The sequence below is a fragment of the Cibotium barometz genome, chromosome 31, assembly GCF_041138505.1.
Source record: "Cibotium barometz isolate CiBa-2024 chromosome 31, ASM4113850v1, whole genome shotgun sequence".
NCBI lineage: Eukaryota > Viridiplantae > Streptophyta > Polypodiopsida > Cyatheales > Cibotiaceae > Cibotium > Cibotium barometz.
In genome coordinates, this window is record NC_141076.1 from 10520466 (window position 1) to 10545000 (window position 24535).

Here is a 24535-nt window from a genome sequence, read left to right on the forward strand (position 1 = left end):
CCCTTGGCGTAAAGTGATTAGCTTTACGCCAAGATTGTTATGTGTATAGACCAAGTATTTCTCACTTCCTCCAGAAAATACACATTGCTTCAATTGTTGGTAGCACGCTTCACCCAAACCACAGGAAGTTCTAATTCCTTGCCTATTTACTGTCTATGGTCTGCAGCCCATCCATACATAGGTGAAACCCCTCTTTAATTATTGGAATCAAGGGTTTAGATGCCTCTAGTGTAACATCTTCTGCACCTAGAGCATCTCTGACATATATGGGTACCTCATGCTACACATCGCAAAGTCAGTAACTTGTGATTGTCCCAAGAGTCATCTATGGGGCACAACCAAATGGTCTTAGACTCTCAATCATAGACCTAGAAGTCTTGAACTTCTCTTCTCTCTCATGCTAAACCATAGTCATAAAAAAACCCGTTTCTAACTTTTGAAACCTCAAAACCTCGAAACTTCGAAATAGTTTCAAAAACCCTTGAAACCCTTTGCAGGACGATAATTTTGCCCAAAATCAGGTTTCGTTTTTTTTTGGGGGGATTTTTTTGGATTTTTGGATTTTTGGATTTTTGAATTTTTGGATTTTCAGGTTTTTGAGGTTTTTTGATGTTGTCCTCTTGGTCCAAACATGCCCTTGAAACTTACCAGTAGGCCATTGTAAGGGAAAATCATGTCCATGTGCAACTCCCCTTGGTCTAAAAAACCTCAAAACTAAAAGAAAATCATGTCCCTGTGTAACTCCCCTTGGCTACATATCCTAAATTGATGATTCTCTTGTCCCACTGAAAAATGCAACTACCTTCTAATGACCCACAGCTTGCCCTTCATTGCACTGGATACGTCCATTCGAAACGTATGTATATGTATCTATATATACGTATGTATATATACATACATACAGAAATACATACATATATAAATACGTATATACAAATATACATATATAAATACATATATTTAAACGATCTTTCGTTGCACTAGATTCGTCCATTCGAAACCTTAGAAACGTATGTATATGTATGTATGTTATACGAATGTATATGTATGTATATATATGTATGTATGTGTGTGTGTGTGTAATTTTTCGAAACCTGTGGTTTTTTTTTAGTGACGGACGAAACCTTTCGAAAAAAACCCTAAACGTTTCTTGTGACTATATGCTAAACTGGCTTTTACAGTGGTTTGGCTATCATGAGAGAGTATACACGGGGTACAAGGTTTTACATTGGTTTGCTATCATGAGAGGCTATGTGATGAATCTCATGCTCTCAAAGCACCAACTTGCTCAAGAAATCATCTTGACCAAAAATCTGAGAGGATCTCATCCTTGGTGAATGTCATGCTTAGGACACTTGAGAAGATGTGTAAGTTAGTTGTCCACCATAGATTGGAACCACACCCTGTAGGGTTACATGAGGTTAGTTATCCAGTAAAGGTACATGACATCCTAGTCTAAGACATTGAAGCATCAAGATACCTTACATGCATTAGGTGTTGGCGTCCCATATCACCAAGACAAACCTTGTGTAAAATCCATGTTAGGCACACAAGTCCAAGGTGGAATGCCCAATTCCTCCCTAAGACTAGACCTTGATGCAACCAACCTTCCTCTGGATGTCATAATCAAACCTCCAGTTCAACCTAGTGCCAAGCTAGTCTTGTCAACCCGTACAACTGTCAGCAAGCTATCTAGGTGTCACTTCCTTAAAAAAGAGTAATCTCAGATATGATATTACTCATCTCTTGTTTTGACAAGTTAGTTGTGACATGCGGAAGCTTTGATAGTATTCTTTCAGACCTAAATATTGCATAGGAACTCTTGATCCAAGAACAGTCAACATAGACAGAGAATAGAGAGAGAGAAATGAAATGAAATGATATATTAACGTCTCTAAGAGGCCATAGTGGCCTATGAGACCAAAACTGAGAGTGCATTTGAAGTTGGTGTCTCATCAAAGAGAACAACTAAATGAGACTAAAAAGTACAATAAACTGATTGTCCTACAGTTATAAGAACAGAACTGTAAGACTCCGAGATGATATTGAGTAGAAAATACTGGAAAATACTGAAAAATGTATATCAGGTAGATCCATGTATGCTGATCAGTTGAAGTGTTGCCCTCTCCTTAGATCAAGTATCTCTGCCATGGGGCTGTCTAGAATGGAGAGGTCGTAGAAGCGAGGTAGGCTCCTCCGATGCCGAGCAATAATGGCTCTGATCTGGTGATGGTGAGGATGCCGTGTTCGGGATCCTGGTGGGCGTGGCCGACGAGCACGACATAAGATAACTGCTCTATCGACTCCTTGGGAGCGTGGTCGGTGCCCTGATGGCCCAATGGAGGAGGTAAGAGGAGGTGTGTGGGCTGGGTTGCTGGTGCTGGTGCCGAAGAAATCTGTCAGGGTCCTCTGTCTAGGTACATCATGGCTCGGCCTCCTGTCTGCCAAGAGGGTCTCTATGTGTCTCCTGAGCTCAAGTAGAAACAATCCCAAGCATCTCTGATCCTCAAATTCCATGACCCTGCGTAACGGCCCAAAACCCTCTCCGAAGAGGCAGTGATATCTCCCTCGGATCTCATAATAGACTGTACATCGGCGAATGTAGTGTTCCTCTGTCTCCACCTCTTGGTAGCATAGCTGACAAATACGGTCATCCAAGATCGGATGCACATATGGCCCTGTCTCAATCCGCAGACAGCTGGTGTGATGAGGTCCGGATCTGTCCAATGGCACAACGTATCCCATGTGATAGGTGTACATCCATGTACGTCGGGCGGGTGATAAAATCATCCGGTGAGAGGTGTAGAAAATGGCTCTTGTAATGAGCCATTTTCGTGCCCAAGGGCTCAAGGGGGCTAGTCCATGTCCTCTCTGTGTCCACTTTGATGATATCCATCCTGATCACGCGGTTTTGCTCTGAGCGGGTGAGATCCAAAAATGGACAATCCAGACTGTACTCAAAGGGTGGTAGTGCCTCTATCTGCAAACCATGTAGGTCAAACCATGATCTCATCTGAGCGTACCAACAATGAGTATCTCCATCCTCTGCCAACTGTATGGATGAGGTCAATGCCAATCGGGAGTACCTCTGCTGAGGGAGCTCCCATAGCCGCTGTAAAAAGGTAACTGCTTGGAACAGGGCCTCGGTTACTACTGGTGGGGCACCTAGCTCAGCCCGAACAATCTCATGTGGTAGTGATGATTTGCTCCGAATCATGCGGGCAATCATCATAATCAGTGGTCTCTCCATTTGCCTCCATCCCTCATCTGTCCCTCTCTGAGATCTGTGATGTATACTGGGTCCCCAAGTTGGAGCTCCGTACGGGAGGGTCAGTGTGACAAGCATATCAAATAGCCACAATTTGGTGCGTGGCTCCTGAAACTGTATGTGTGCACACTGCCTCTCAAGTGCCCCCAAGGCTGCATGCCCTCCAGCTAATCTAGCTACTGCCTCCTTCAGGGAGAAACGCGGTCCTGTGAAAGTAACTCCCAAGTAGACATATGACTTGACGTACACTACCGGCTCCCCTCGGAAAGTGAACTGAGGCTCTGATCTCGTCACCCATGCCTGTGTGGTGTTAAACACCATAACCTTGGTTTTCCCAAGGTTCACTGTCAGATCTCTATCCGCACAGAAAGCCTGTAATGCATCCAGGTGTCTGTGTACTCCCTCCGGAGAGTCTGAGATTAGAACAATATCATCAGCATATAACAAGATGGGTATCAACACCCCTGCTAGGCATGCCCCTGGGCCTCCCAATTTGTCTACATAATCAGAGACCGCATCAATGTACAGTCCAAAGAGGGTGGGTGATAGCGGGCATCCTTGCTTCATCCAGGTGTCTGTGTACTCCCTCCGGAGAGTCTGAGATTAGAACAATATCATCAGCATATAACAAGATGGGTATCAACACCCCTGCTAGGCATGCCCCTGGGCCTCCCAATTTGTCTACATAATCAGAGACCGCATCAATGTACAGTCCAAAGAGGGTGGGCGATAGCGGGCATCCTTGCTTCATCCCTATCGTGCTGGTCACCCTATCAGATAGTCCGCTTGGAGCTCGGACTCTGCTTGTCACAGACTCATACAAAGCATATATCCCCCACTGCATATCCTCGGGTACCTCAATGTCATGCAATCTGTGCATAAGCCTGGCTCTTGGTACGGTATCGAAGGCTTTGCGAAAGTCCACAAAGTTACAGTATATCCTTCTCTTCTCGGCCCTGCCCTCTTCAATAAGTGCCCGAAGTGTCAGTATGTGATCCAAGGTAGTAAATCCTCTCCTGAAGCCAGCCTGTCCATGTGCTCGATGACCATGCCTCTCTGCCCATTGGCTCAGCTCCGACTCCAATATAGAGCCATATAATTTGGCCAAGTAATGACCAATCATGATCGTCCTGTAGTTGCCTGGTACCATGGGGTCCCCACTCTTAAAGAGTGGTACAATGATATGCTCTGTCCAGCTTGTCGAGAAACCCTCACAAATGGCATGATTAAACACATGTACGATGAGCGGAGCCAAAGTGTCCCGTGCATATGAGAAGTGCTCTCCAACTAGCCCATCATGATCCTGTGCCTTTCCATTCTGTAACCTGTCTATCGCATCTAGCACCATCCGCATAGTAAAAAAGGTGCTGCTAGCCGGTCTAGCTCCTAGTGGAGGGGGGGTGGGGGGCTGTCCTGGTGCATCATATAGCTCTCTAGCATAAGTATGCAGTGCCTCAGGTGCAATAATCGGAGTACCAGGCTGTCTCTCCCGAAACATCTTCCATGCTCTCTTGCTGTCCTTCCCCAGGAAGAGTTGGTAGATCTCCTCCTCTAGCTGAGCCAGATAGGCTCGTTTCTTCCTCTGCACAAGGCGCCGAAAGATCATCCTAGCCTGTCTATGCGTGTGAGATCCAATGGCAATCTCACGCTGTAGCTGTGCTCGTGTCTCACGACACTCATCATCATACCAACTGTTCTGTGAGGCAGTGCTGCGGGGGTGGGTGGAAGGGATAATAATGCAGGGAAACGCATATGAGGCGGATGCATGTAGTACACCTGCCAATCCTCTCGTGATCTCGTCCAGAGGGCTATGCGGGTCTAAAGCGAACAAGCCATCAGATACTGCATCTCGATAAACCCCAACTGTCTCACGTGTAAACTGATATCTCGGGTACCTAGGTAGATGTCACCAGCTTGGACATTTCCCAGTTTGAAAGGGGTCTGGTGGACTCCAGGATGTTTAAATATTTGGAAAGTACAAGCTTTGGGAATGGGGGATTATCCTAGAATACAAAGGACCACACTCCTAAAATTTAGGAGAGTTGCTATTTTTGGCCCGACTCTGATGGGAATTCTGTTCGCGTCATTACATCTGGAATTGAGTAGATACCAAGAGTTGGCAAAGTGCCTATGACAGAATGTCTACCAGTTGGGATATTTTTAGAGGTAAAGATTATGGAAGGACCCATCTCTTAGATTGGGACATGTGGCAAGAAAGTGGACCAAAGTGAGACAAGTGGCCTGACACTTGTTATAAAGTGGATCAAAGTGAGACAAGTGGCCTCACACTTGTCACTTCAGCTATTGTGTGGCTCTCCACTTGTCATCGTAGCCTTCTCTTGCCATTTTAGCTCATGGGAGGCCCAAATCTATAAATTGGAGCCCTCTCTCTTCATTAATGGAGGCTCTCTTGTTGCACACTAGCCTCTACCACCGTTGAAGGCTGCCCCTAATGATGGCTACTCTCTTTCTCTCTCTTGAAGGCTGCCCATGAAGAATACCGGCTGTTGGGGACTGTTTTGGAGGCTTCCATCGCGAAGAAATACTGAAGGCAAGGGTATTAAATCATTTATTATGATTTCTAGCCATTGTACTTGTTGCACCAGCATTTGTACTTGCTGTACCTACTGTACCAGCCACCGTACCGGTTGTACCAACCATTGTACCTGTTGTACCACCCATTGTACCGGCTGTACTAGCTTCTGTACTGTACCAGCCATCGTACCGGCTATACCAACCATTGTACCTGCTGTACCAACCAATGTACCGGCTGTACCAGCCATTGTATCTGTTGTACCGGCTGAATGGAGAGTTGTACTTGCTGTACCCTTTCTATTGCATGAAGACCCGTGGTTTTTGGGAAAGAATCAGTACCCACACGGAGGTATATGGATTATATTGTTGGCTCAGCATTTCTACAGCCTATGTTCCGGCTTGGTTGCCTCGTGTGTTGGGCTGTGTTATGGCATTAGATATGGATAATCCGGCATCTCCCGTGGGGAGAGTAAAGCCCTCAAAGCTTGTACATGATATTATTCTCCTTGGGTAATAAAATACTCCAAGCGGGGGGTCGGCCCATTCCGACCTCTATGCGGTGTCACACGTGCAAGCTCCATTTTCAGCATTTGTGGATGTTTTGTCCAGCTTTATGTTTTATGCAAAGTGATGATGGATATGTGTTAAGGCTGTGGCCATGTTTAAATGTTTTAATATGCATTGATGGTATCAACAAGTGTGTCAAAGGCCCTAGTCCCCCGGGCACCGCCGTCGCGAGTTACAGTAGATGAGTGGCTGGCCCATCTCTCGGGGATCTACCTACTAGTGTGAAACTTAGGTATGCATGATTGGCTGCTATGCCAATGGGCCTACTGGAAATCGTGAAACCCCGCACATCAGGTATCAATGAAGGAGATCCCATGAAGTAGTCCACTGTGCTTGCTCCCCCTTTAGAGTTCCAGTGTGTGAGAGCATCTAATCCTTGCCATCTCGATAAGCCATTGTATATGACCAACCCATGTGCACTCCCGAGTGTGAGAAAATGCCTGGCATTATTCTGTAATCACCCCCTCATCCTGTGCTGATCTCTGCAACCCTACATCCTCTGCCGTGATCTCCCGGTACATAGCCTCTTGAGTATCATACAACTCTGTCTGCTCTGTACCTGTACGTGCATTAAAGTCTCCCAATAGTAATATGTCTCCCATGCTGGCAAACCTCATGATATCATCATATAGTGGTATATAGGGCGACTCTCCTGATGGTGCAAACCTGGAGTGGTCTGGGGGAAAGTAGCATACCGCCACATATAGCTCGCGGAGCCCCTCTCTACATATTCGGACCCACATGTACCTCACATCTGCATCTCTATGTACCACATGTATTTTGTCACGAAGCTCCTCCCTGTAAAGTATTGCCACTCCTCCAGATCCTCTGTTGGTACCTCCCATTGTGTGTGGCTGAGGGCAGAAAACTGATTCCCATCTATAACCCCGGATGTCAGGAAGCCTCTTGTTTGTGCACTGATGGGTCTCCGTATACATAGCAATATCACTGTGTCTGAAAGTATCCTGCATCTGTTCTAAGGGCTCCCTTGCAATTCCACACCGTGAATCGCAAGGTCTCATAGGCCGCGCACCGTCAAACGGGCCTCCTCTCGGTAATGATGACTCGGCCATCTCTGTATACCGCCTATTTCCCCTCTTTCCTTGCCTCAAGCACACGCGGCATGTGTTCCTTCCAGTGTGCTATCTGTGCCGATGTAAGGTCCTCATCCAAATAAATCCTTTCCCCCTTAAGGGCCATCCTTTTGGAGAGGAAGGCCTTCTTCTTCTCCAAGTCACCAAACCTGATGATCAATATCTTCGCCCTGGTTTCATCTCTGCCTACTCGCCATGCTCTGGTAATGGGTACATCACTGGCTCCAATTTTTGTTGAAGAGCTTTTGCATCCCTTCCATTTTTGCATCTCTTTTTTCATTTCCATGTGCATCAAGGCTTGGGCTAATTCCATCTCAACCCATACTTGGGCTTGCATTTCTCCCTTCAATTGGACATATATCTCTTCCTTCAGCGTTTCGTATATCACTTTCCTTTGGGCATGCATCTGCTCGGTCCATTCCTTTTCAAGCTCTTGTCGCATGGTGTTCATCTCTGTCCTTATGTGAAGCTGTAGCTCCTCATAAAGGGTCTCATCTCGTCGGGCCATCTTTATAATCCTTCGTGAGCCAGGGGACATGATTCCTTCCCTCAGTCTTCTGCGGTAGGCATTTGGTGCCTTCGTGGGGGTGTGAAAGGTTGTCTCACCATCCTGTTCCCCCTCTAGGGGTTGAGACATGTTTTCCCCTACTAGTTGCTGCCTTGGGGGCCTGAGCAAGGAAGGGTGGGTGGGTCGGTGGGAAAGGGGGAAAGGGGAAGAGAACTGAGAACTGGCAATGCTGTGTGGTAAAGGGGAGCAGAACTGAGAACTGGCAATGCTGTGTTGTTGCAGCAGCAGGCGGAAATTCTGCACAGGACAGCAACAGGTGAAGAGGTGCAGCCAGGCAGTAGGTAAGGAGATTGCGCAGTTGCTGGGCAGAGGCGGCACAGTAAAAAGTGGGGGATGGCGCTGCTGGACAGAGCAAGCAAGGGCTGCACAGGATTGAAGGCGGCACTGTAGGTGGTGCTGCAGGGCCGAAGGTGGTACTGTAGGGCTGAAGGCTGCGCTGCAGGGTATAGAGGTGAAGAAGCGCGGCCGACTGAGGAGGGCTTTACCTCTAGAGAGAGAGCGCTACCTAGAGAGAGAGAAATGAAATGAAATGATAGATTAACGTCTTCAAAAGGCCAAAATGACCTATGAGACCAAAAAGGTTACAACAATTGGTGGATCTGATACAATGTCTGTGTAAGAAAAGCTAAAACAACTAAACAACTAACTGAAACTGAAACAACAACTATGAGGAAAAGTAAGGTACTAGGAGCTCCTAATGGATAATATCTGGGAAGGAAAACTCCAGCAACAAAGGTAAGCATCATATACATTACTATCCAAAGATGTCTCTCATCGGTCGATTGGCGGATATCCTCAGTGTCCTCCATGGTGAGTAGTCTGACTGGACGTCTCCCATGCCGTGCTAGTATGGTCCTGATCCTCTGTTGTAGTCTCCGCCGGTGTCGAGATGGGCCTCTCATCTTGGGGCGCCTGGACCGCCCCAGCTCTATAGCCCGATCAATCAGTGTACCTCTGGTGCGGCTATACTCTGGGGCTAGCTGCAATGCCTGCTGGCCTGACTGCTCAATCTCTGGTACACGAGCAGTAAGCACAAAAGTCTCGAGGGCCAGGTGACGTTTCGCGCAAGTGAACCATGACGTTTCGTGCAATTGCTTCGTGTAGGTGAACCCAGTTGCTTCTCCAGTTGCTTCGTGCAGAGAGAGAGATGGTTGTGTATTCAGTATATTCATATAGTACAAAAAAGTACATCTTCTGTGGCCTTTGGCCTTGCAAAAAAAGATAACAAAAGCGCAGATCTAGACCACCTTGAGGGAAGATACCTAACAATGAACAAGACTGCCTTTTATAGGCTCTTGTGACCCTTGTTCAAGTGACCCACTACAGTTGGCCAGCTTCAATGGACCAAGAAATCACACATATGCTGGCGACCGGAAGAACACAACCTCCTACACTTGGTTGACAGGGTCCTAATCAAATCAAGCTTTTACTGCAATTATTTGAGCCTGGCTTGTGCCTTAATCTAATCTTTATCCCCTGCAAATCGGGGATTAGCCTAGGATTAAGCATGTCATGTGCATGCACATGACACCCCCTTTTGCTAAACTTGATGACGGGATTGCAACGTGATAATTCTGTCATCATCCCTTGTCTCCACATATGGTCTCCCATACTAGTCACCCTTCCCTTCCTAGCAACCTTTTCATTGAAAACCTTGCCTTGGGTCTTTGAATCCATTCCAAATCTGATGTAGAGATGTGTGCACGTGTTCCACTTTGTCCCCTTGCCTTCTATCCTCAGCTTTGCCAGTCTCTACTCTGAGGCGGTGGGAGGATACCTTGAGCTGGCCGATTGTGATACACATAGCATGTGACATGTGTATCTGTATGTATCCCGGGATCTCAAAGAATCCATCCTCGGAGAGTCTCAAGAAGCGATCTCTGTAGAACTCACACTTCTTATCAATCTTTGACGGAGACACCCATGTCTGGTGTATGTGTAGCGAGCTATACTGAAATGGGGGAGATTGTCCATTTGTATGCCATGTGCATGAAACCACTCGACTACCTCATAGTGCCATGCATGTGTCGGTAATGGTGGTGTCTGTGTCGCTGAGGAGGAGGGCAGTCTAGCTCGTCTCAATTTGCTCCCTCTCCCTCTCGCAGTATAATTGCATAGGGGACTATAGTGCTAGTCATGGGAGGCAATCTCTGTCAAGCGTGTATACATGCTGAATATAAGTTATAGTCTGAAAAAGGGCATCTATAACTAGTGGGGCCACCCCAAACTCTGCATGTAGAATGTCATGTGGTACAAATGGCTTACTCCTAATCATGTGTGACATCATCATCACGTGTAGCCTCTCTATGCTCCTCTAGTGATCCTTCCCTAGGCTTGGTCCCGAAAAGGCTGCACCATATATAGCCGCTGGTCGTACTAGAGTATCAAAAAGCCAGCACTTAGTGCGTGGTTCTTGAAAATGTGCCTTGAAACATTGTCTCTCCATACGGGCTAGGGAGGCGTGCCCCCTTGCAAGTTGGTTAGTGGCAGCTGTGGTCATGTAGAACAAAGGGCTTGTAAAAGTGACTCCTAGATACACATACTTTTGCACGATCTCCACTAGGGCATCTTTGTATATGAAAGAAAATCGTGAGGCAACGGCATAAGATGTGTTGAAGACCATAACCTTGGTTTTACCCAAATTGACCGTAAGGTCTCTCTCCTTGCAAAATCTGTTCAATGCATTTAATTGTTTCTTCAAACCCTCGGCTGAATCTGAGATCAAGGCAATGTTGTCAGCATACAGCAATATGGGAGCTATTGTCTAAGACAATGGTGAACCTCTACCTTCGAAACTATCCACAAATACTGCGATCTCATCAATGTATAGGCCAAAGAGTGTAGGTGAGAGTGGGCAGCCCTGCTTAACCCCAATAGTGCTACATATATCTCTTGAGGTCCCACCGGGTGCACGTACTCAGCCAAGTATTGCCTCATATAGTGCCATCACACCCCATATCATCTCATGTGAGAACTGGAGCTCCTGCAAGTGTCCTATCAGACGGGATCGAGGGACGGAGTCAAAGGCTTTGCGAAAATCGACAAAGCAGCAATACACATGTCTCTTTGAGGACGTTGCCTCCTCTAAAGTTTCTCTTGAAGCCTGCTTGGCCTGATGCTCTGTTTCCCATCCTCTTTGCCATAGAGCTCATCATGTCCTCTACTACGGCCCCTTAGATTTTGGCCATTGCTCCTGGCAAGCCTCTGGAAAGGTAATCTTGGAATAGCAGCAGTCGGGTGCTTCATAAATTTTGTGATTTCTCGCAGAGCTGACGAATGCTCTGCGAAACGCCTTAGTCTAGACTGCATTTTGGATAATCGGGAAGGACCGCTTGATTTCCTCGATCTTGAGGCATTCAGAGTGCCCATCTTCTTCCCACTAGATGAGGGACCTGCATTGTCAATGGGTCTAGCTGTATGCCTTACACGAGCCATCTGAAAACGCAAGCAAGAGCAGAAAACTTAGCTATTCAGTAGTACACGATTAACAATTCACCATAAAGCGAGAGAGGGTGGCCAAGAAAGCAATATGCACTTCCTCGCGTTATGGTGAATCCATTCACCATAACGCGAGATGAAGGCCCACCGAAACACAATAATCCTCCTCGCATTTATGGTGAATTAATTGACACCAATAAGAGGTGGATTATCGTGCATCCTTTGAGCTTTGATCTTGCGTTATAGTGAATTGATTCACCATAACGCGAGACTAAGAGCCAATCAAAGCAAAACAATCCTCCTCGCGTTATAGTGAATCGATTTACCACAACGGGAGGAGGATTATCGCGAATCTCTTACCATGCCATCTTGCATTTTGGTGATTCGATTCACCATAATACATAGAGCCGTATTGAGATTCTATTGGCTCGATGGCAAAGTGCCTATGACAGAATGTCTACTAGTTGGGATATTTTTAGAGGTAAAGATTATGGGAGAACCCATCTCTTAGATTGGGACATGTGGCAAGAAAGTGGTTCAAAGTGAGACAACTGGCCTCACACTTGTCAGAAAGTGGATCAAAGTGAGACAAGTGGATCAAAGTGAGACAAGTGGTCTCACACTTGTCACTCTAGCTATTGTGTAGCTTTCCACTTGTCATCATAGCCTCCTCTTTCCATTTTCACTCATGGGAGCCCCAAATCTATAAATTGGAGCCCTTTCTCTTCATTAATGGAGGCTCTCTTGCTGCACACTAGCCTCTACCATAGTTACAGGCTGCCCTAATGATGGCTTCTCTCTTTCTCTCTCTCTTGCAGGCTGCCCATGAAGAATACCTGCTGTTGGGGAGTGTTTTGGAGGCTTCCATCGCGAAGAAATACTGAAGGCAAGGATATTTAATCATTTATTATGATTTCTAGTCATTGTACTTGTTGTACCAGCCCTTGTACCTACTGTACCAGCCACTATACTGGTTGTACCAATCCTTGTACTTATTGTACCAGCCATTGTACCTGTTGTACTAGCCACTGTACTTGTTGTACAGCTCTTGTACTTGTTGTACCAGCCATTGTATTGGCTACACCAATCCTTGTACTTGTTGTACCGACTGTACCAGTCATTATACTTGTTGTACCAGCCACTGTACCTGTTGTACAGCCATTGTATTTGTTGTACCGGTTGAATGGAGAGTTGTACTTGCTGTACCAGCTCTATTGCATGAAGACCCGTGGTTTTTGGGGATGAATCAATACCCACACGGAGGTATATGGATTATATTGTTGGCTCGGCATTTCTACAGCCTGTGTTTTGGCTTGGTAGCCTCGTGTTGGGCTGTGTTATGGCATTTGTATATGGATAATCCGGCATCTCCCGTGGGGAGAGTAAGGCCCGCAAAGCTTGTGCATGATATTATTCTCCTTGGGTAATAAAATACTCGAAGGGGGGCGGGGGGTCGGCCCATTCCGGCCTCTATGAGGTGTCACATGTGCAAGCTTCATTTTCAGCATTTGTGGATGTTTTGTCTAGCTTTTATGTTTTATGCAAAGTGATGATGGATATGTGTTAAGGCTGTGGCCATGTTTAAATGTTTTAATATGCATTGATGGTATCTACAAGTGTGTCAAAGGCCCTAGTCCCCCGGGCACCGCCGTGAGTTACACATACCACTAGAATGCCTACCCGCTTGCAACTACCCTTGCTTCCAAGGTCTCGTGTTTTGGTAGATGTTTCGACCACGAGGATCATTCATGATAATTGTAAGTGAGTCCAAGGCACACTCATACAGTAATAATCAGATTATTACTGGCCAATTTCTGTTATTATTATTTTTTAGCCATTATTAGCCTCTAGCTACCTTTTGATTGACCCAAGGCCAATCTAGACCTCATCCTTGCTAGCCCTTAACCTTGTGGGTGTGTCTTAACAATCCCTATGCCTAGGAAGCCCTAACCCTAACCCTGGGTTAGACATCCCCTTAACAACCGGTTATCCTAACCCCTGGTTAACACTTGTCCGAAGCCCAATTAAGCATGCAACAAAGCTTGTCTATAAATTTTGAAGTTCCAATTTGTCCTAGACCTTATTAGGCGGCCCCTATGCCTCATCCATGCATCCCATATGCTTACCTGCACACATTACGTGTACAAAATTGTTTTCAATATACCATATTGTATATTTACTACTACTAACTAGAAAAAGAGTGGCACTCGTCTCCAAATTGCCCATATATGGCCTCTAATTTTTCCCTTTTAGGTGGTTTGCAAGGAATAATCATGTCTACATGGCACCTGATTAAGTTGTGCATGTGACATCACAACATCAAAATACAAATGCATATGCAATGGCACTTAATGAAATTTCATGAAATCGTAAAATCATAAAAGTGTAAATGGGTGAAAAGGCCATGTATCATCTTTGAAAATACACATTTGAAAAATGAAATATAAGGGAGGAGAGTGATGGAAGACAGGGGGCGCGGGGCTCTAAGTGCATAGAAATTCCTTGTATGGCCTGAGCTGCCCTCGATGCAGGAAGGGTGTGAATAGAGGATCTTGTTTTTGGTTAACAAGAAGCCTTGTCTCAAATATAAAAGGCGTGTGTAGGTTTGTGATAGTAATCTTGTTTTGAAGTACAGGTTCAAAATCACAAGTATCTTCTTCTGATTACTTGCAGGTTTAAAGATGATGACGAACGGACACCAGTTTATCAGATTATCGATACCACCTTTCCTATCTTGCTTGAGATTTTCAAGTATCTCCTTTCAATGCTGAACCCACCTATTGAGGTCTCAGACCTAGTGAAGCTCATTTGCAAAATCTTCTGGTCATCAACGTATGTAAGTATGTTTTGCTGCAAGATGGTGGGAGCTTTCAGACTCTTTAAGTTTTTCTGTTGATTTTTTTCCTTTATAGCACTCATGGTCATCTGGCTACTGCATGTAAAAGCATTTGAGGTATGAACTGACCTGACCACCTTATTTCAGCTGGAGATTCCCAAACAGCTGCATGATCCGAATGTTTTTACTGCCTGGATGGCCTGCTTTCATAATCTTCTCGAAAGGTCAGTTCCGCTAGAAGGCCAGCCAACAGACCCGGAGCTACGCAAAGCGTGGGGCTGGTGGAAGGTCAAAAAGTGGACTGTACATATAATGAATCGTCTATTCAACAGGTGATGTTTTTGACTGTAATGCCTCAAACTTCCTCTCTTTTTTGAAAAACATTTCAGCCTATTTTTATAATTTTAGCTATTTTTTTCTTTCAGGGTGGTGGTTTTCTCTTAACATGTGCACCTTAATGCAGATTCGGAGATCCGAAAAACTCGAAACCTGAAAATCGAGCCTTTGCTCAGCTGTTTCAGAGCCAGTTTGCTGGGAAATTTTTGGAATGTCACCTGACGTTGTTGAGTGTGATACAGCAGGGCGGGTACCTGCCAGATCGGGTCATAAACCTTGTGCTACAGTACTTAAGCACCAGGTAAGTCAATCTTTATTGGAAGCATAAATCATAGAATGAATACACATCAATCAAATGTTGAGTGACTTGGCTCATTGACAAGCCACTTGGGATTCCATGGCTTTACAGCATTTCCAAGTCAGCAACCTATCAGCTAATGAAGCCTCGACTTGATGTTGTTCTCTTTGAGATCATATTTCCTCTCATGTGCTTCAATGACACGGACGACAAATTGTGGCATGAAGATCCTCATGAATATGTCAGAAAAGGATATGGTAAGCATTATTTTAAGAAAGTAGGGGTCTTTACAGACAGATCTGTTTCCGGGTATCGGAAGGCATTGGGACTGGTGAGATCCCCCACCCATGAGGGATGGGCGGGTGAGATCTCTGATCTCCCTTTTCACAGGTGGGGATATGTCTGTAAAGGCCCTTATGCTTTTGTCTTGGTTGTTTCCTATATGATGATTCTCTTTGTTTGTTGTGAAGAAGTCAGATGCATTTGCTTTGCCTTCAGTAAGTTTCCTAGAGCAATCATGATTTTGTCTGCTCTTGGCATTCTTCACATCACAAGGTGCTATTGATGTGGATGCAGATATAATTGAAGACATGTATAGTCCTCGCACAGCAGCAATAAACTTCATATCAGAGCTGGTCAGAAAGAGGGGGAAAGAGAATCTGCAGAAATTCTTGGCCTTTGTCGTTGAAGTCTTCATAAGGTAGCAATTCCATGCCTTAGTATATGCGCGCGTGCACACACACACACACACACACACATAAAAATAAATAACTAAATGTGTATATATATGTATATATATACATACATACATACATACATACATACATACATACATACATGTATGTATGTATGTATGTATGCGTGTGTATGCGTGTGCGCATGCGCGCGTGCACGCGCACACACACACACACATACATACATACATACATACATGTATGTATGTATGTACATGTATATATGTACACATTTTTTTGGGGGTAGAAACTAGTCCTCTATTACCAAAAAACAATATACATGGGGAGGATGTACTTCAGAGAGAAGTCATCCAAGGAGGAAAGCTAAAAAGACTTCAAATTGTGGGATGTCAATCGTCTCGAGATGTCGATAGTCATGTAGGGACTGGCGAAGATTAGTATGAAAGAAAGCATAAGTACTAAAGAAGGTTGTCGAAACATAGTATGGTTCCTAGTCTTCCAAATAGTCCAGAGTGCCCAATATCCCATCCAAATGATGAAAGTATCAAATCCAGCCATGTAAGATGGTAGAACACCAAAAATCGAGAAGAGTTTTCCTCCATTGAACGATGGAAAGCGTCCTCGGAGGTTGTGAGTCAGTGCTTGCAAGAAATTTTTGGACTCCGTGCAATGCCAAAGAAGATGAGGAATAGAGACTTTGCGTCTCTTTCACATCTACAACATCTGTCATTGGAGAGATGGCGCTTTGCCAGAAAAGTAGGAACTGAAAGTATTCCCACAAGGCATCTCTATAAGAATAGTCATTGTTTGAGAGGTAGCTTACAACCCCAAATTATTCGAAGTCTTTGTTTCCACCATTTAGTAGTCTTATTCAAGTCCCATAAAGCATCAGAATGAGGTTGAATCCAGGGTGAAGGAAGAAACACTTTGTACACATTACTTGCCGAAAAAAGCGCATTCAATCGAATGACCACCAAGTTGCCAATCATGAAGTCTGTCCTGATCATCCAAATGGTGAGGTGGGTTCGAAAGGCCGCAACATCATAGGAATAGTTTTCCACACTTGCCTGTCATGCAAACCTAAGTTTTGTTTCAAACAGGCTTGTGGGAAAGTCATCTCAAATCCATCATCTGTGACAACGTCCGCCACAATGGTAACTCCAATAGAGGCCAAAAAGCATGTCTTTCGTGGTTCTTGTACTGCAAGTGGTCAAGGAAACAGCGAAGACCAATGGATGCTTTCCAATTGAAAAGAATTTCTAGTCAGCACATCTCTTCCATGCCAACAAATAGAAGATAGAGCTAATTTTCAATCACGAAGAAGAGATGCATGAAGGAATCCCCGAATTTTTTCTTCCAATTTACTAAGCACTGCTTTCCAGTGAGAAATGTACCAATTGCCATAAGCTCTAGTTTTATAGAAGCACACATGTCTGCAAGCATTATGACCCATGGCTACCGAAGTTGAAAGAAAGTGGAAATCATGGTGGCCTTTCTTGGCAAGAGATGATAATGGAGATCAAGTATATTTAATCCACCATGCATTTTAGGAGTACAGACCAAAGATCGTCTCAAAAGAAGTAGCCTCATATGATGCTTGGTTTTCCACCAAGGCATCAAACATAAAAGAATCAATATCAGTTTTACGCTAGATCAACAACGCTAGATCAACAACGGCAAATAAAATTGCACGTAGGCCATAATGATTGATTGAACAATTTTGAGACGCACATGTAAAGGCCATGTAGAAAGCTTCGAATATGCCAACTTGGCCTTCAATTTGTTCAATACCCAAAGAATAGCATCCTGCGTAGATATATGCCATGTCAGTGGATATCTTAGATGCCTAACTAGGTGGTCTGTTGCCGTGACCATAGCAATGCATGCTAGTCACAAGAAGTCAACGGAAGCAGTTTAGATTTAGAAAAGTTGATATAATGTCCAGCTGCTTTACCAGACAATTCCAAAGTTCAATTGATGCACTTGAGATCATTTGGATCATTTTGGATCATTTGGATCATTTTTAGGCATGAACAAAGAATCATCATTTTTAGGCATGAACCATGCAATTGCCCATGTGTAATTAAAAGATCTATATACATCAAAAGTGGATGCGTAGCAATCGCATAGAGCAATACACTAAGAGGGGATCCTTGACGAACAGATTTTTCCAAAGTCCACTTTGATGAAAGATCATGACCAAAAACACACTGGGCAGTACTATCTCTATTCAACCAAAAAATAGCTTGTTGCATTTTACAACCAAAGCCCATTGCAACCATGACCTCAGCTATGTAATTTCATTGAACTGTATTAAAAGCTTTTGCTACATCCACCTCCATAACAAGAACATCCTGAAGTATATTTGGCATATTCCATCGCCAGATACACATTAGCAATATTATCCATAATTTGTCTTTTGGGGACAAAACCATATTGTTGTGGATGCAAACCATGGAAAGGCAGACTACTAATATGATTTGCAAGCATTTCAGTTGCCAATTTATAGATAACTGGCATCAACGTGATTGGTCTCCAATCGTCAAAGGATTGTCCCAATGATTTTTTAGGTACCAAAGTCACAAGGCTTTCTTTCCAAGAATTAGGCTTATATTTTGTTTCCTGTGCAACATCAATCATGTTCAAGATCAGAAGTTTAAGCTCATCCTATAAGGCAACAAAGAATTCAAGCGTAAGACTATCCCAACTAGTTGACTTCCAACGTCCCATACCACCTCTTCCTCAATAAAGGGGAGATCATGCCTCAAAGCAGATTCATTGTCAACAATGGAATGTACACAATTCACTAAAATTTTTCGAGCATCAAGGACATCGGAATCCACATGAGATGAACTCTGAAATATGTGCTGATAATGATTGACACATTCAGTTGCAAGCTCCATTTTTGTGGATGTCCATGTGCCATCAAATTTCGTAACACGCACTATTTTTTGCCTTTCCCTATCAGCATGCAAGCTTTTGAAACATTGTTTGGATGAGTAACCTTTATCTTGGAGTTGCTTACATGTTGATCCGATTTGCCATTTCGATATCTTTCTTTGTTGAGGTTCCCATAAGGGCATATGAAAATATATAGCCAACCATAGTCAGAGAGTGTTGAGGCATGATCAACCCAAAGTTTGCATGAAAAGGAGTCATACTGTCGAGTATGTATACCATCTGTCCAAACTATCCCAATATTGAGTGAGAGCATTATGGCGATAAGTGAATCCCAGCCATAGTAGAAAGCCAAAGATCAGAGGCATTTGTTTAGAGAATGAAATTATCCCAAGCTTGATGCTCAACATGTAACATTTGAGAAAAGCCAGATGTATTATCCTCCCTTTGTGGAGAGTTGTTAAAATCCCACAACCAAGGATAGGAATTGAAGAAATTCCAAATCCTCAGAAAAAAAAATCTCCACAAATAAAACTATTTGACAACAAGGGATGGGAATTGAAGAAATTCCAAATCCTCTGAAAAAAAAAACACTTTATGAAGAAGATAGTGAGTTCTCTACACCGTATATACATGTGTTCAACAATGCACAAGTACAGAGAGGAGATTTTGAATATATCTTCAAAACCTTCACGAATGCGGACCTCGTCTTGCCGTGTACAAATAAGAACCTTGTTCTTGTGCTCATCATTCTTGTGAGCATGATGATAAACCTTGATATTCACATTGTGATTCAAAGCCAACTGGTTTGAAGAAGAAGCCATGCTGAACTACGCACTGAAGAGATACAAAACTGTTCACTGTACACAGACCCTTACACACACACACACACACACACACACACACACACACACAGAGGGTTGTACAGAGAAGAGGAGCGAAGGACAGTAGTTGGGCAGAGGATAAAACAAGAAGCAAAAGTATGTCAAAACAAGGAAGCGTAAAAGTAGGTCAAAACAAGGAAGCGTGAAGGTGCACGAGGAGTCGATAGAGGAGAGACGGGACATGTCAAATCCCAGTAGAAGCAGCGAACTCCTGTACATGCACAACAGAGTCAGAAAGTCGGACGCACGTATGCGAAGGGGCAAGAAGCAGGCGCACAGAGGTGAAGTCTGCGTTGCAGAGTTAGCAGAGACTGAGCTGCACAGACGCGGCAACGGCGCTGCAGAGAGGTTAAGGTGGCGTCAGCAGATCTCCCGTGCTCTCTCTCTCTCTCTCTCTCTCTCTCTCTCTCTCGTGCACACGCGCGCGCGCGCGCGCGCACACACACACACACACATACATGTGTGTGTGTGTGTGTATACATATACATACATACATACATACATATATATATATATACACACACATACACATACATATATATGTACACACACACACACTTTTTTTTTTGTAAAGCTTCATGTCATTAATTACAGGTGGGAAACCTCAAAACGAGGAAAACCCACCAAAAAGACCATATACAAGGAAGACCAATAGAGTGTGAACATAGTTAAACATCTAAAAACAATCTGTAAAAAGAGCATACAAAGATGAGTCAATCTCATGAAGAGAGAGACAGTCATATAAAGATTGCTGAAGAGAGGAACGGAAGAATGAGTAAGCATCCAAATGAGGCCCAGCAAAAACTATCCTGTTGCGAGACTGCCAGGTAGTCCATAAAGCCCAGTAGCGAATCCAATCAAAGAAGACTTTATAGGATCTAAGGGGTGAAGGGAGAAGACCGAAGATCCAAAAGTATTTCCCAAAGGGTGCCTGTCTGAAGCGGGCTCTCAAACATGCAGCAATCCGATCCAATAAAGTCCTGGTGAGAGGACAACTCCACAAAAGATGAAAGACTGTCTCTTGAGAAGCACCACAACTATGACAAGTTGAAGGTGCCAAATGTCGCCTAGCCAAGAAAAGGCCGACTGGCAAGACTCCAATCAAGCATCTCCATAAAAAAAGTCTACTTTTCAAAGGAAGACTGCATTTCCAAAGAGAATGAAGCCGCTGTTTCCACCAAGCCTGACTTTTATGAAGATGCCAAATCTGATTCGCATGTTCTTGAACCCAAGAGGCAGGTAACAAGAGATGATATATTGAATGAACCGAATGTTTAGCCATTGATAAAGGGCCTCGTGCAGGTTGTTCTCTTCTAAGGCTCCAATCAACCAAACGATCAGAAGGATCCAAATCTGCAATTGGTTCAAAAGGAGCAAGAAGCTCTCGAATAAGCTGCCAGATTGATCTATAATGCATCCCCAAACCAAATTTTCTGGCGGCAACCACAAAAGAAAGCACATGGCCACCAGCATCCAAAACATCATCAATAAGATAAACCCCTTTCTTTGAAAGGAAATATGCCTTCCTAGGCTCACGTAGAGCCAAGGGTACATCGAAAGCCTTTGACCAATGAATACTCTCAAGGCGAAGTGAAGAAGATTGCGCATTAAGCCTGGGATTCCAAAAAAGATATTGCGTAACCTGTTTCCAGGCAAAAATTATCTTAGATGAAAGAGGGCAGCCGACAATTTTTCCATCGAAATGGCTGAAAATTGCATCCCAATACGTAACAGTCCACTTTCCAAAAGCAGGTGAAGACAGAGACATAGACATATGACCCAACATAATAGCCCATGGCTGGCGCTGTTGTACAAATTCCAACAGCAAAGTGGATTTACGAGCAAGCACATGAAAATGAATATTCAATATGTTCAAGCCACCATGTATCTTTGGAGAACACATCTTTGGCATTGACAAAAGACGAAGACCCTTTTTACGATGTTGAGTTTTCCACACAATTGCCATTGCCAGAGACATAAACCGATCTATATCAGCTTTCCTCCACATAATCAATGGAAGAAAGAACTGTATGTAAGCCATTACAATAGCCTGCACTATCCTGAGACGTACATGAAGAGGCCAAGTGGAAAGCTGCCAATAATCAATTTTGCGATTCAATTTTAGCATAACCCATTGAATCATTTGTGAAGATGACAGCTGCCAACCCAAAGGGTAACCCAAATGACGAACGATATGTCCACCAGGAGGTATTCCACCGGGCCACAGTACATGATGCCATTGCTGTACATTAAGCGCAAGCAAGGTAGACTTACGGAAATTCACTTTCAAACCAACAGCCAGACCAAAAAGTTCCAAAGCCTCCATTAATCTTTGAAGATCTTGTTGCGTATTCTTGGGCATAAAAAAAGAATCATCAGCATAAGCCTGAGCCAGGAAAGTATGCCCAACAGGAAGCTGCAAGCCATGCAATTCATCAGTATCTTGTAGAAAGTCCAAGTAGCAAAGAAAAGGATGTGTGGCAATAGCAAACAACAAGGAACTAAGCGGACAACCCTGGCGAACTGAACGTCCCAATTTCCAAGAATCCGATAGAGAAGAGCTCAACATCAAAGAAGCATCACTGTCATTATAGAGCCAATACACAATATTTTGCCACTTTGCACCGAAGCCAAGATAACTCATAGTCATAGCTATATAGTCCCAATGCACAGAATCAAAAGCTTTCTCGATATCAACCTGCAAAATGAGTACATCCTGCTTAGTGTATTTGGCATATTCAATGGCAATATAAGCATTAGCCAAATTATCATTGATTTGCCTCCGAGGCACAAAACCATATTGCGCAGGATGCAAACCATCGTGTAAAAATCCTTTAATACAATTTGCCAACATCTTAGTCAGAAGCTTATAGATGACAGGCATAAGAGTAATGGGCCTCCAATCAAAAAAAGCTTCACAAAGATCCCGTTTAGGGAAAAGCTTAACCAATCCTTCTTTCCAAGAAGATGGTAGTACATCATTTGCCCAAGCTTCATTGATCATATACAGCAATGATTGTTCCAGCTGAGGCCAAAAAGCATGGAAAAATTCCACTGTCAATCCATCCCATCCGGGAGATTTCCATCGACCCATTGAACGTAAAGCATCTTTAAGTTCAATATCAGTGAACGGAGATTCTAATTCCAAAGCATCCTGTGGAGAAATAATGGGCCGAACATGATGCAATAAAGCATAACGAGCATTAAGTATGTCAGGTGAAGTAGTTGGCGGTTTAGCAAAAAGAGCTGCAAAATGCTGACTAGCAATATATGAGAGCTCCGACAAAGAATGAGTCCATTGACCATCAGACTTTTTCACCCTTCTGATGCATTCCTTTTGTCTTGAAGCATGTAGATTTTTGAAAAAATCTTTGGAAGAGCAACCCTTATCTATGATAGCTCGATATCGCGAACGTGTCAACCATTTTTGCAATTTTCTCTGATCATTTAGCATGAGGAAATGCTTAGCCTGCATTAAAGATTCTTGTTCATTGGTATTTAAAACCCGAAACTGAGCAAGATCGGCCATAGATTGACATGTTTCTTTAGCCTGCAAGATCCGATCCCGCAAGTCGGCCATGTAATAACGACCATAATCACAGATCACAGCCTGCATGCGCTGAACAAATTGAAACCAAGCAATGTCAATATCCTCATGCATTTGAAGGGACAAAGGCTCAATGGCTTGCAAAACCATTTCCTTGAAATCAGCATGCACAAGATAACTGTTGTTTAAAAGCAATAGCCTATGTTTCTGAAGAATAGAAACATCTTGTGGCATATCAAAATAAAGGCCTAACCATAAAGGAGAATGATCAGAGAGTAACATGGAATGATCAATCCATAGCTTGCAAACAAAATCATCGTATTGATCAGCATGTAACAAGTACCAGCGATCCACACGTGTCCAGATATGTGGAAAAGCATTGTGATTAAAAGTAAACCCTTGCAGATGAGGGAATACATGCTGCCATAGGTCCAAAATATTGCAAGAAGAGAGCAAATCATTCCATGTTCTGCGTTCAGTTCCAAGCATATGAGTTCTTCCAGTGGAATTAAATTCAGGAGATGGAGCATTATTAAAATCTCCACAAAGGAATACATTATGGAGCCAAGGATATGCCAACATTTGTGACCATATATTTGCCCTGTCAGCTGAGCTTTGTGGTGCATAAACTGCTGCAAATTCATAAATTTGTCCATACAATAAGCATTGAATGACCATCCATCTGCCAGCAGAATCATTGTAGGCCAACATTGGTTGCAGATCATGCTTAACAAGCATAAAAACTCCTGAGTAATGCTGAGTGCCCGCATAAAATATATCATAACCAGCAAAGTGACCTGATTGACCCACTAAGGTATGCTGATTGTGTTCTTGCACACACACCAGATGAGGTTGCATTTTATGTACATAGTGCCAAAAAATTCTAAATTTACGAGGATCACAAAGTCCTCTAATATTGTACGAAAGACATTTTATTGGAGCATCAAACATCAAATCTGTACAAAGGTATATACAGTGAACAGCCAGCAAAATCAATGTTGCATAACAACAACTGAATCAGGGAGAGAGCCTTCGCCCTGAATCAAGAGAGACTCGTGCATATTCGTATCAACACACATATCCAAAGCATTTACATCGGTATCCATACTCGAGGAAGCACCTCGAACTACATCCGACCATATTCTAGAAAGCATGGTCGATGAAGTGGAAGACTATGCAATAGTGGCAGATGCAGTCCAATTACGTGAAGGAACGGGAGCACGACGAACCATAGTAGCTTTTTTCGGAGTTTTCCATTCAGCCGAAGATATTTTATCTTTTCCTTTATCCTTAGGTTGATTAGGCACGGCCAAAGAAGAAACAACTTGTGGAATAACTTTAGCTTTTCCTTTCTCTTTCTCCTTTTGAGTATTTCGAGTGGCTTGATTTGTTGGTATCTCCTTAACTTGAGTTGACTGCACATTCGCTGAAATGGGAGGTACAGCAGATAACGGCGGAGGATGTAGCAGAGAAGGACATTCAGAAGCCATATGCCCAAACTTATGACAAGTGAAACAAGCACCTGCAAAGACTCCCCAATTTAATTTTAAGTAACGTGCACCCATGCCACG

The 24535-nt window shown here is 43.7% G+C and overlaps 1 protein-coding gene across 1 annotated transcript in view; it reads left to right on the top strand.

The window, feature by feature from the left end:
- The window catches only part of LOC147620506 (importin beta-like SAD2), a 161355-nt gene that overhangs the window by 47850 nt on the left and 88970 nt on the right, over positions 1-24535 (top strand). Inside the window, exons 5-9 of the mRNA XM_086824734.1 lie at positions 14144-14306; positions 14454-14638; positions 14770-14943; positions 15052-15197; positions 15517-15640. Of these exons, the coding sequence (XP_086680860.1) occupies positions 14144-14306; positions 14454-14638; positions 14770-14943; positions 15052-15197; positions 15517-15640 (792 nt within the window). The remainder of the gene's footprint in view (positions 1-14143; positions 14307-14453; positions 14639-14769; positions 14944-15051; positions 15198-15516; positions 15641-24535) is intronic.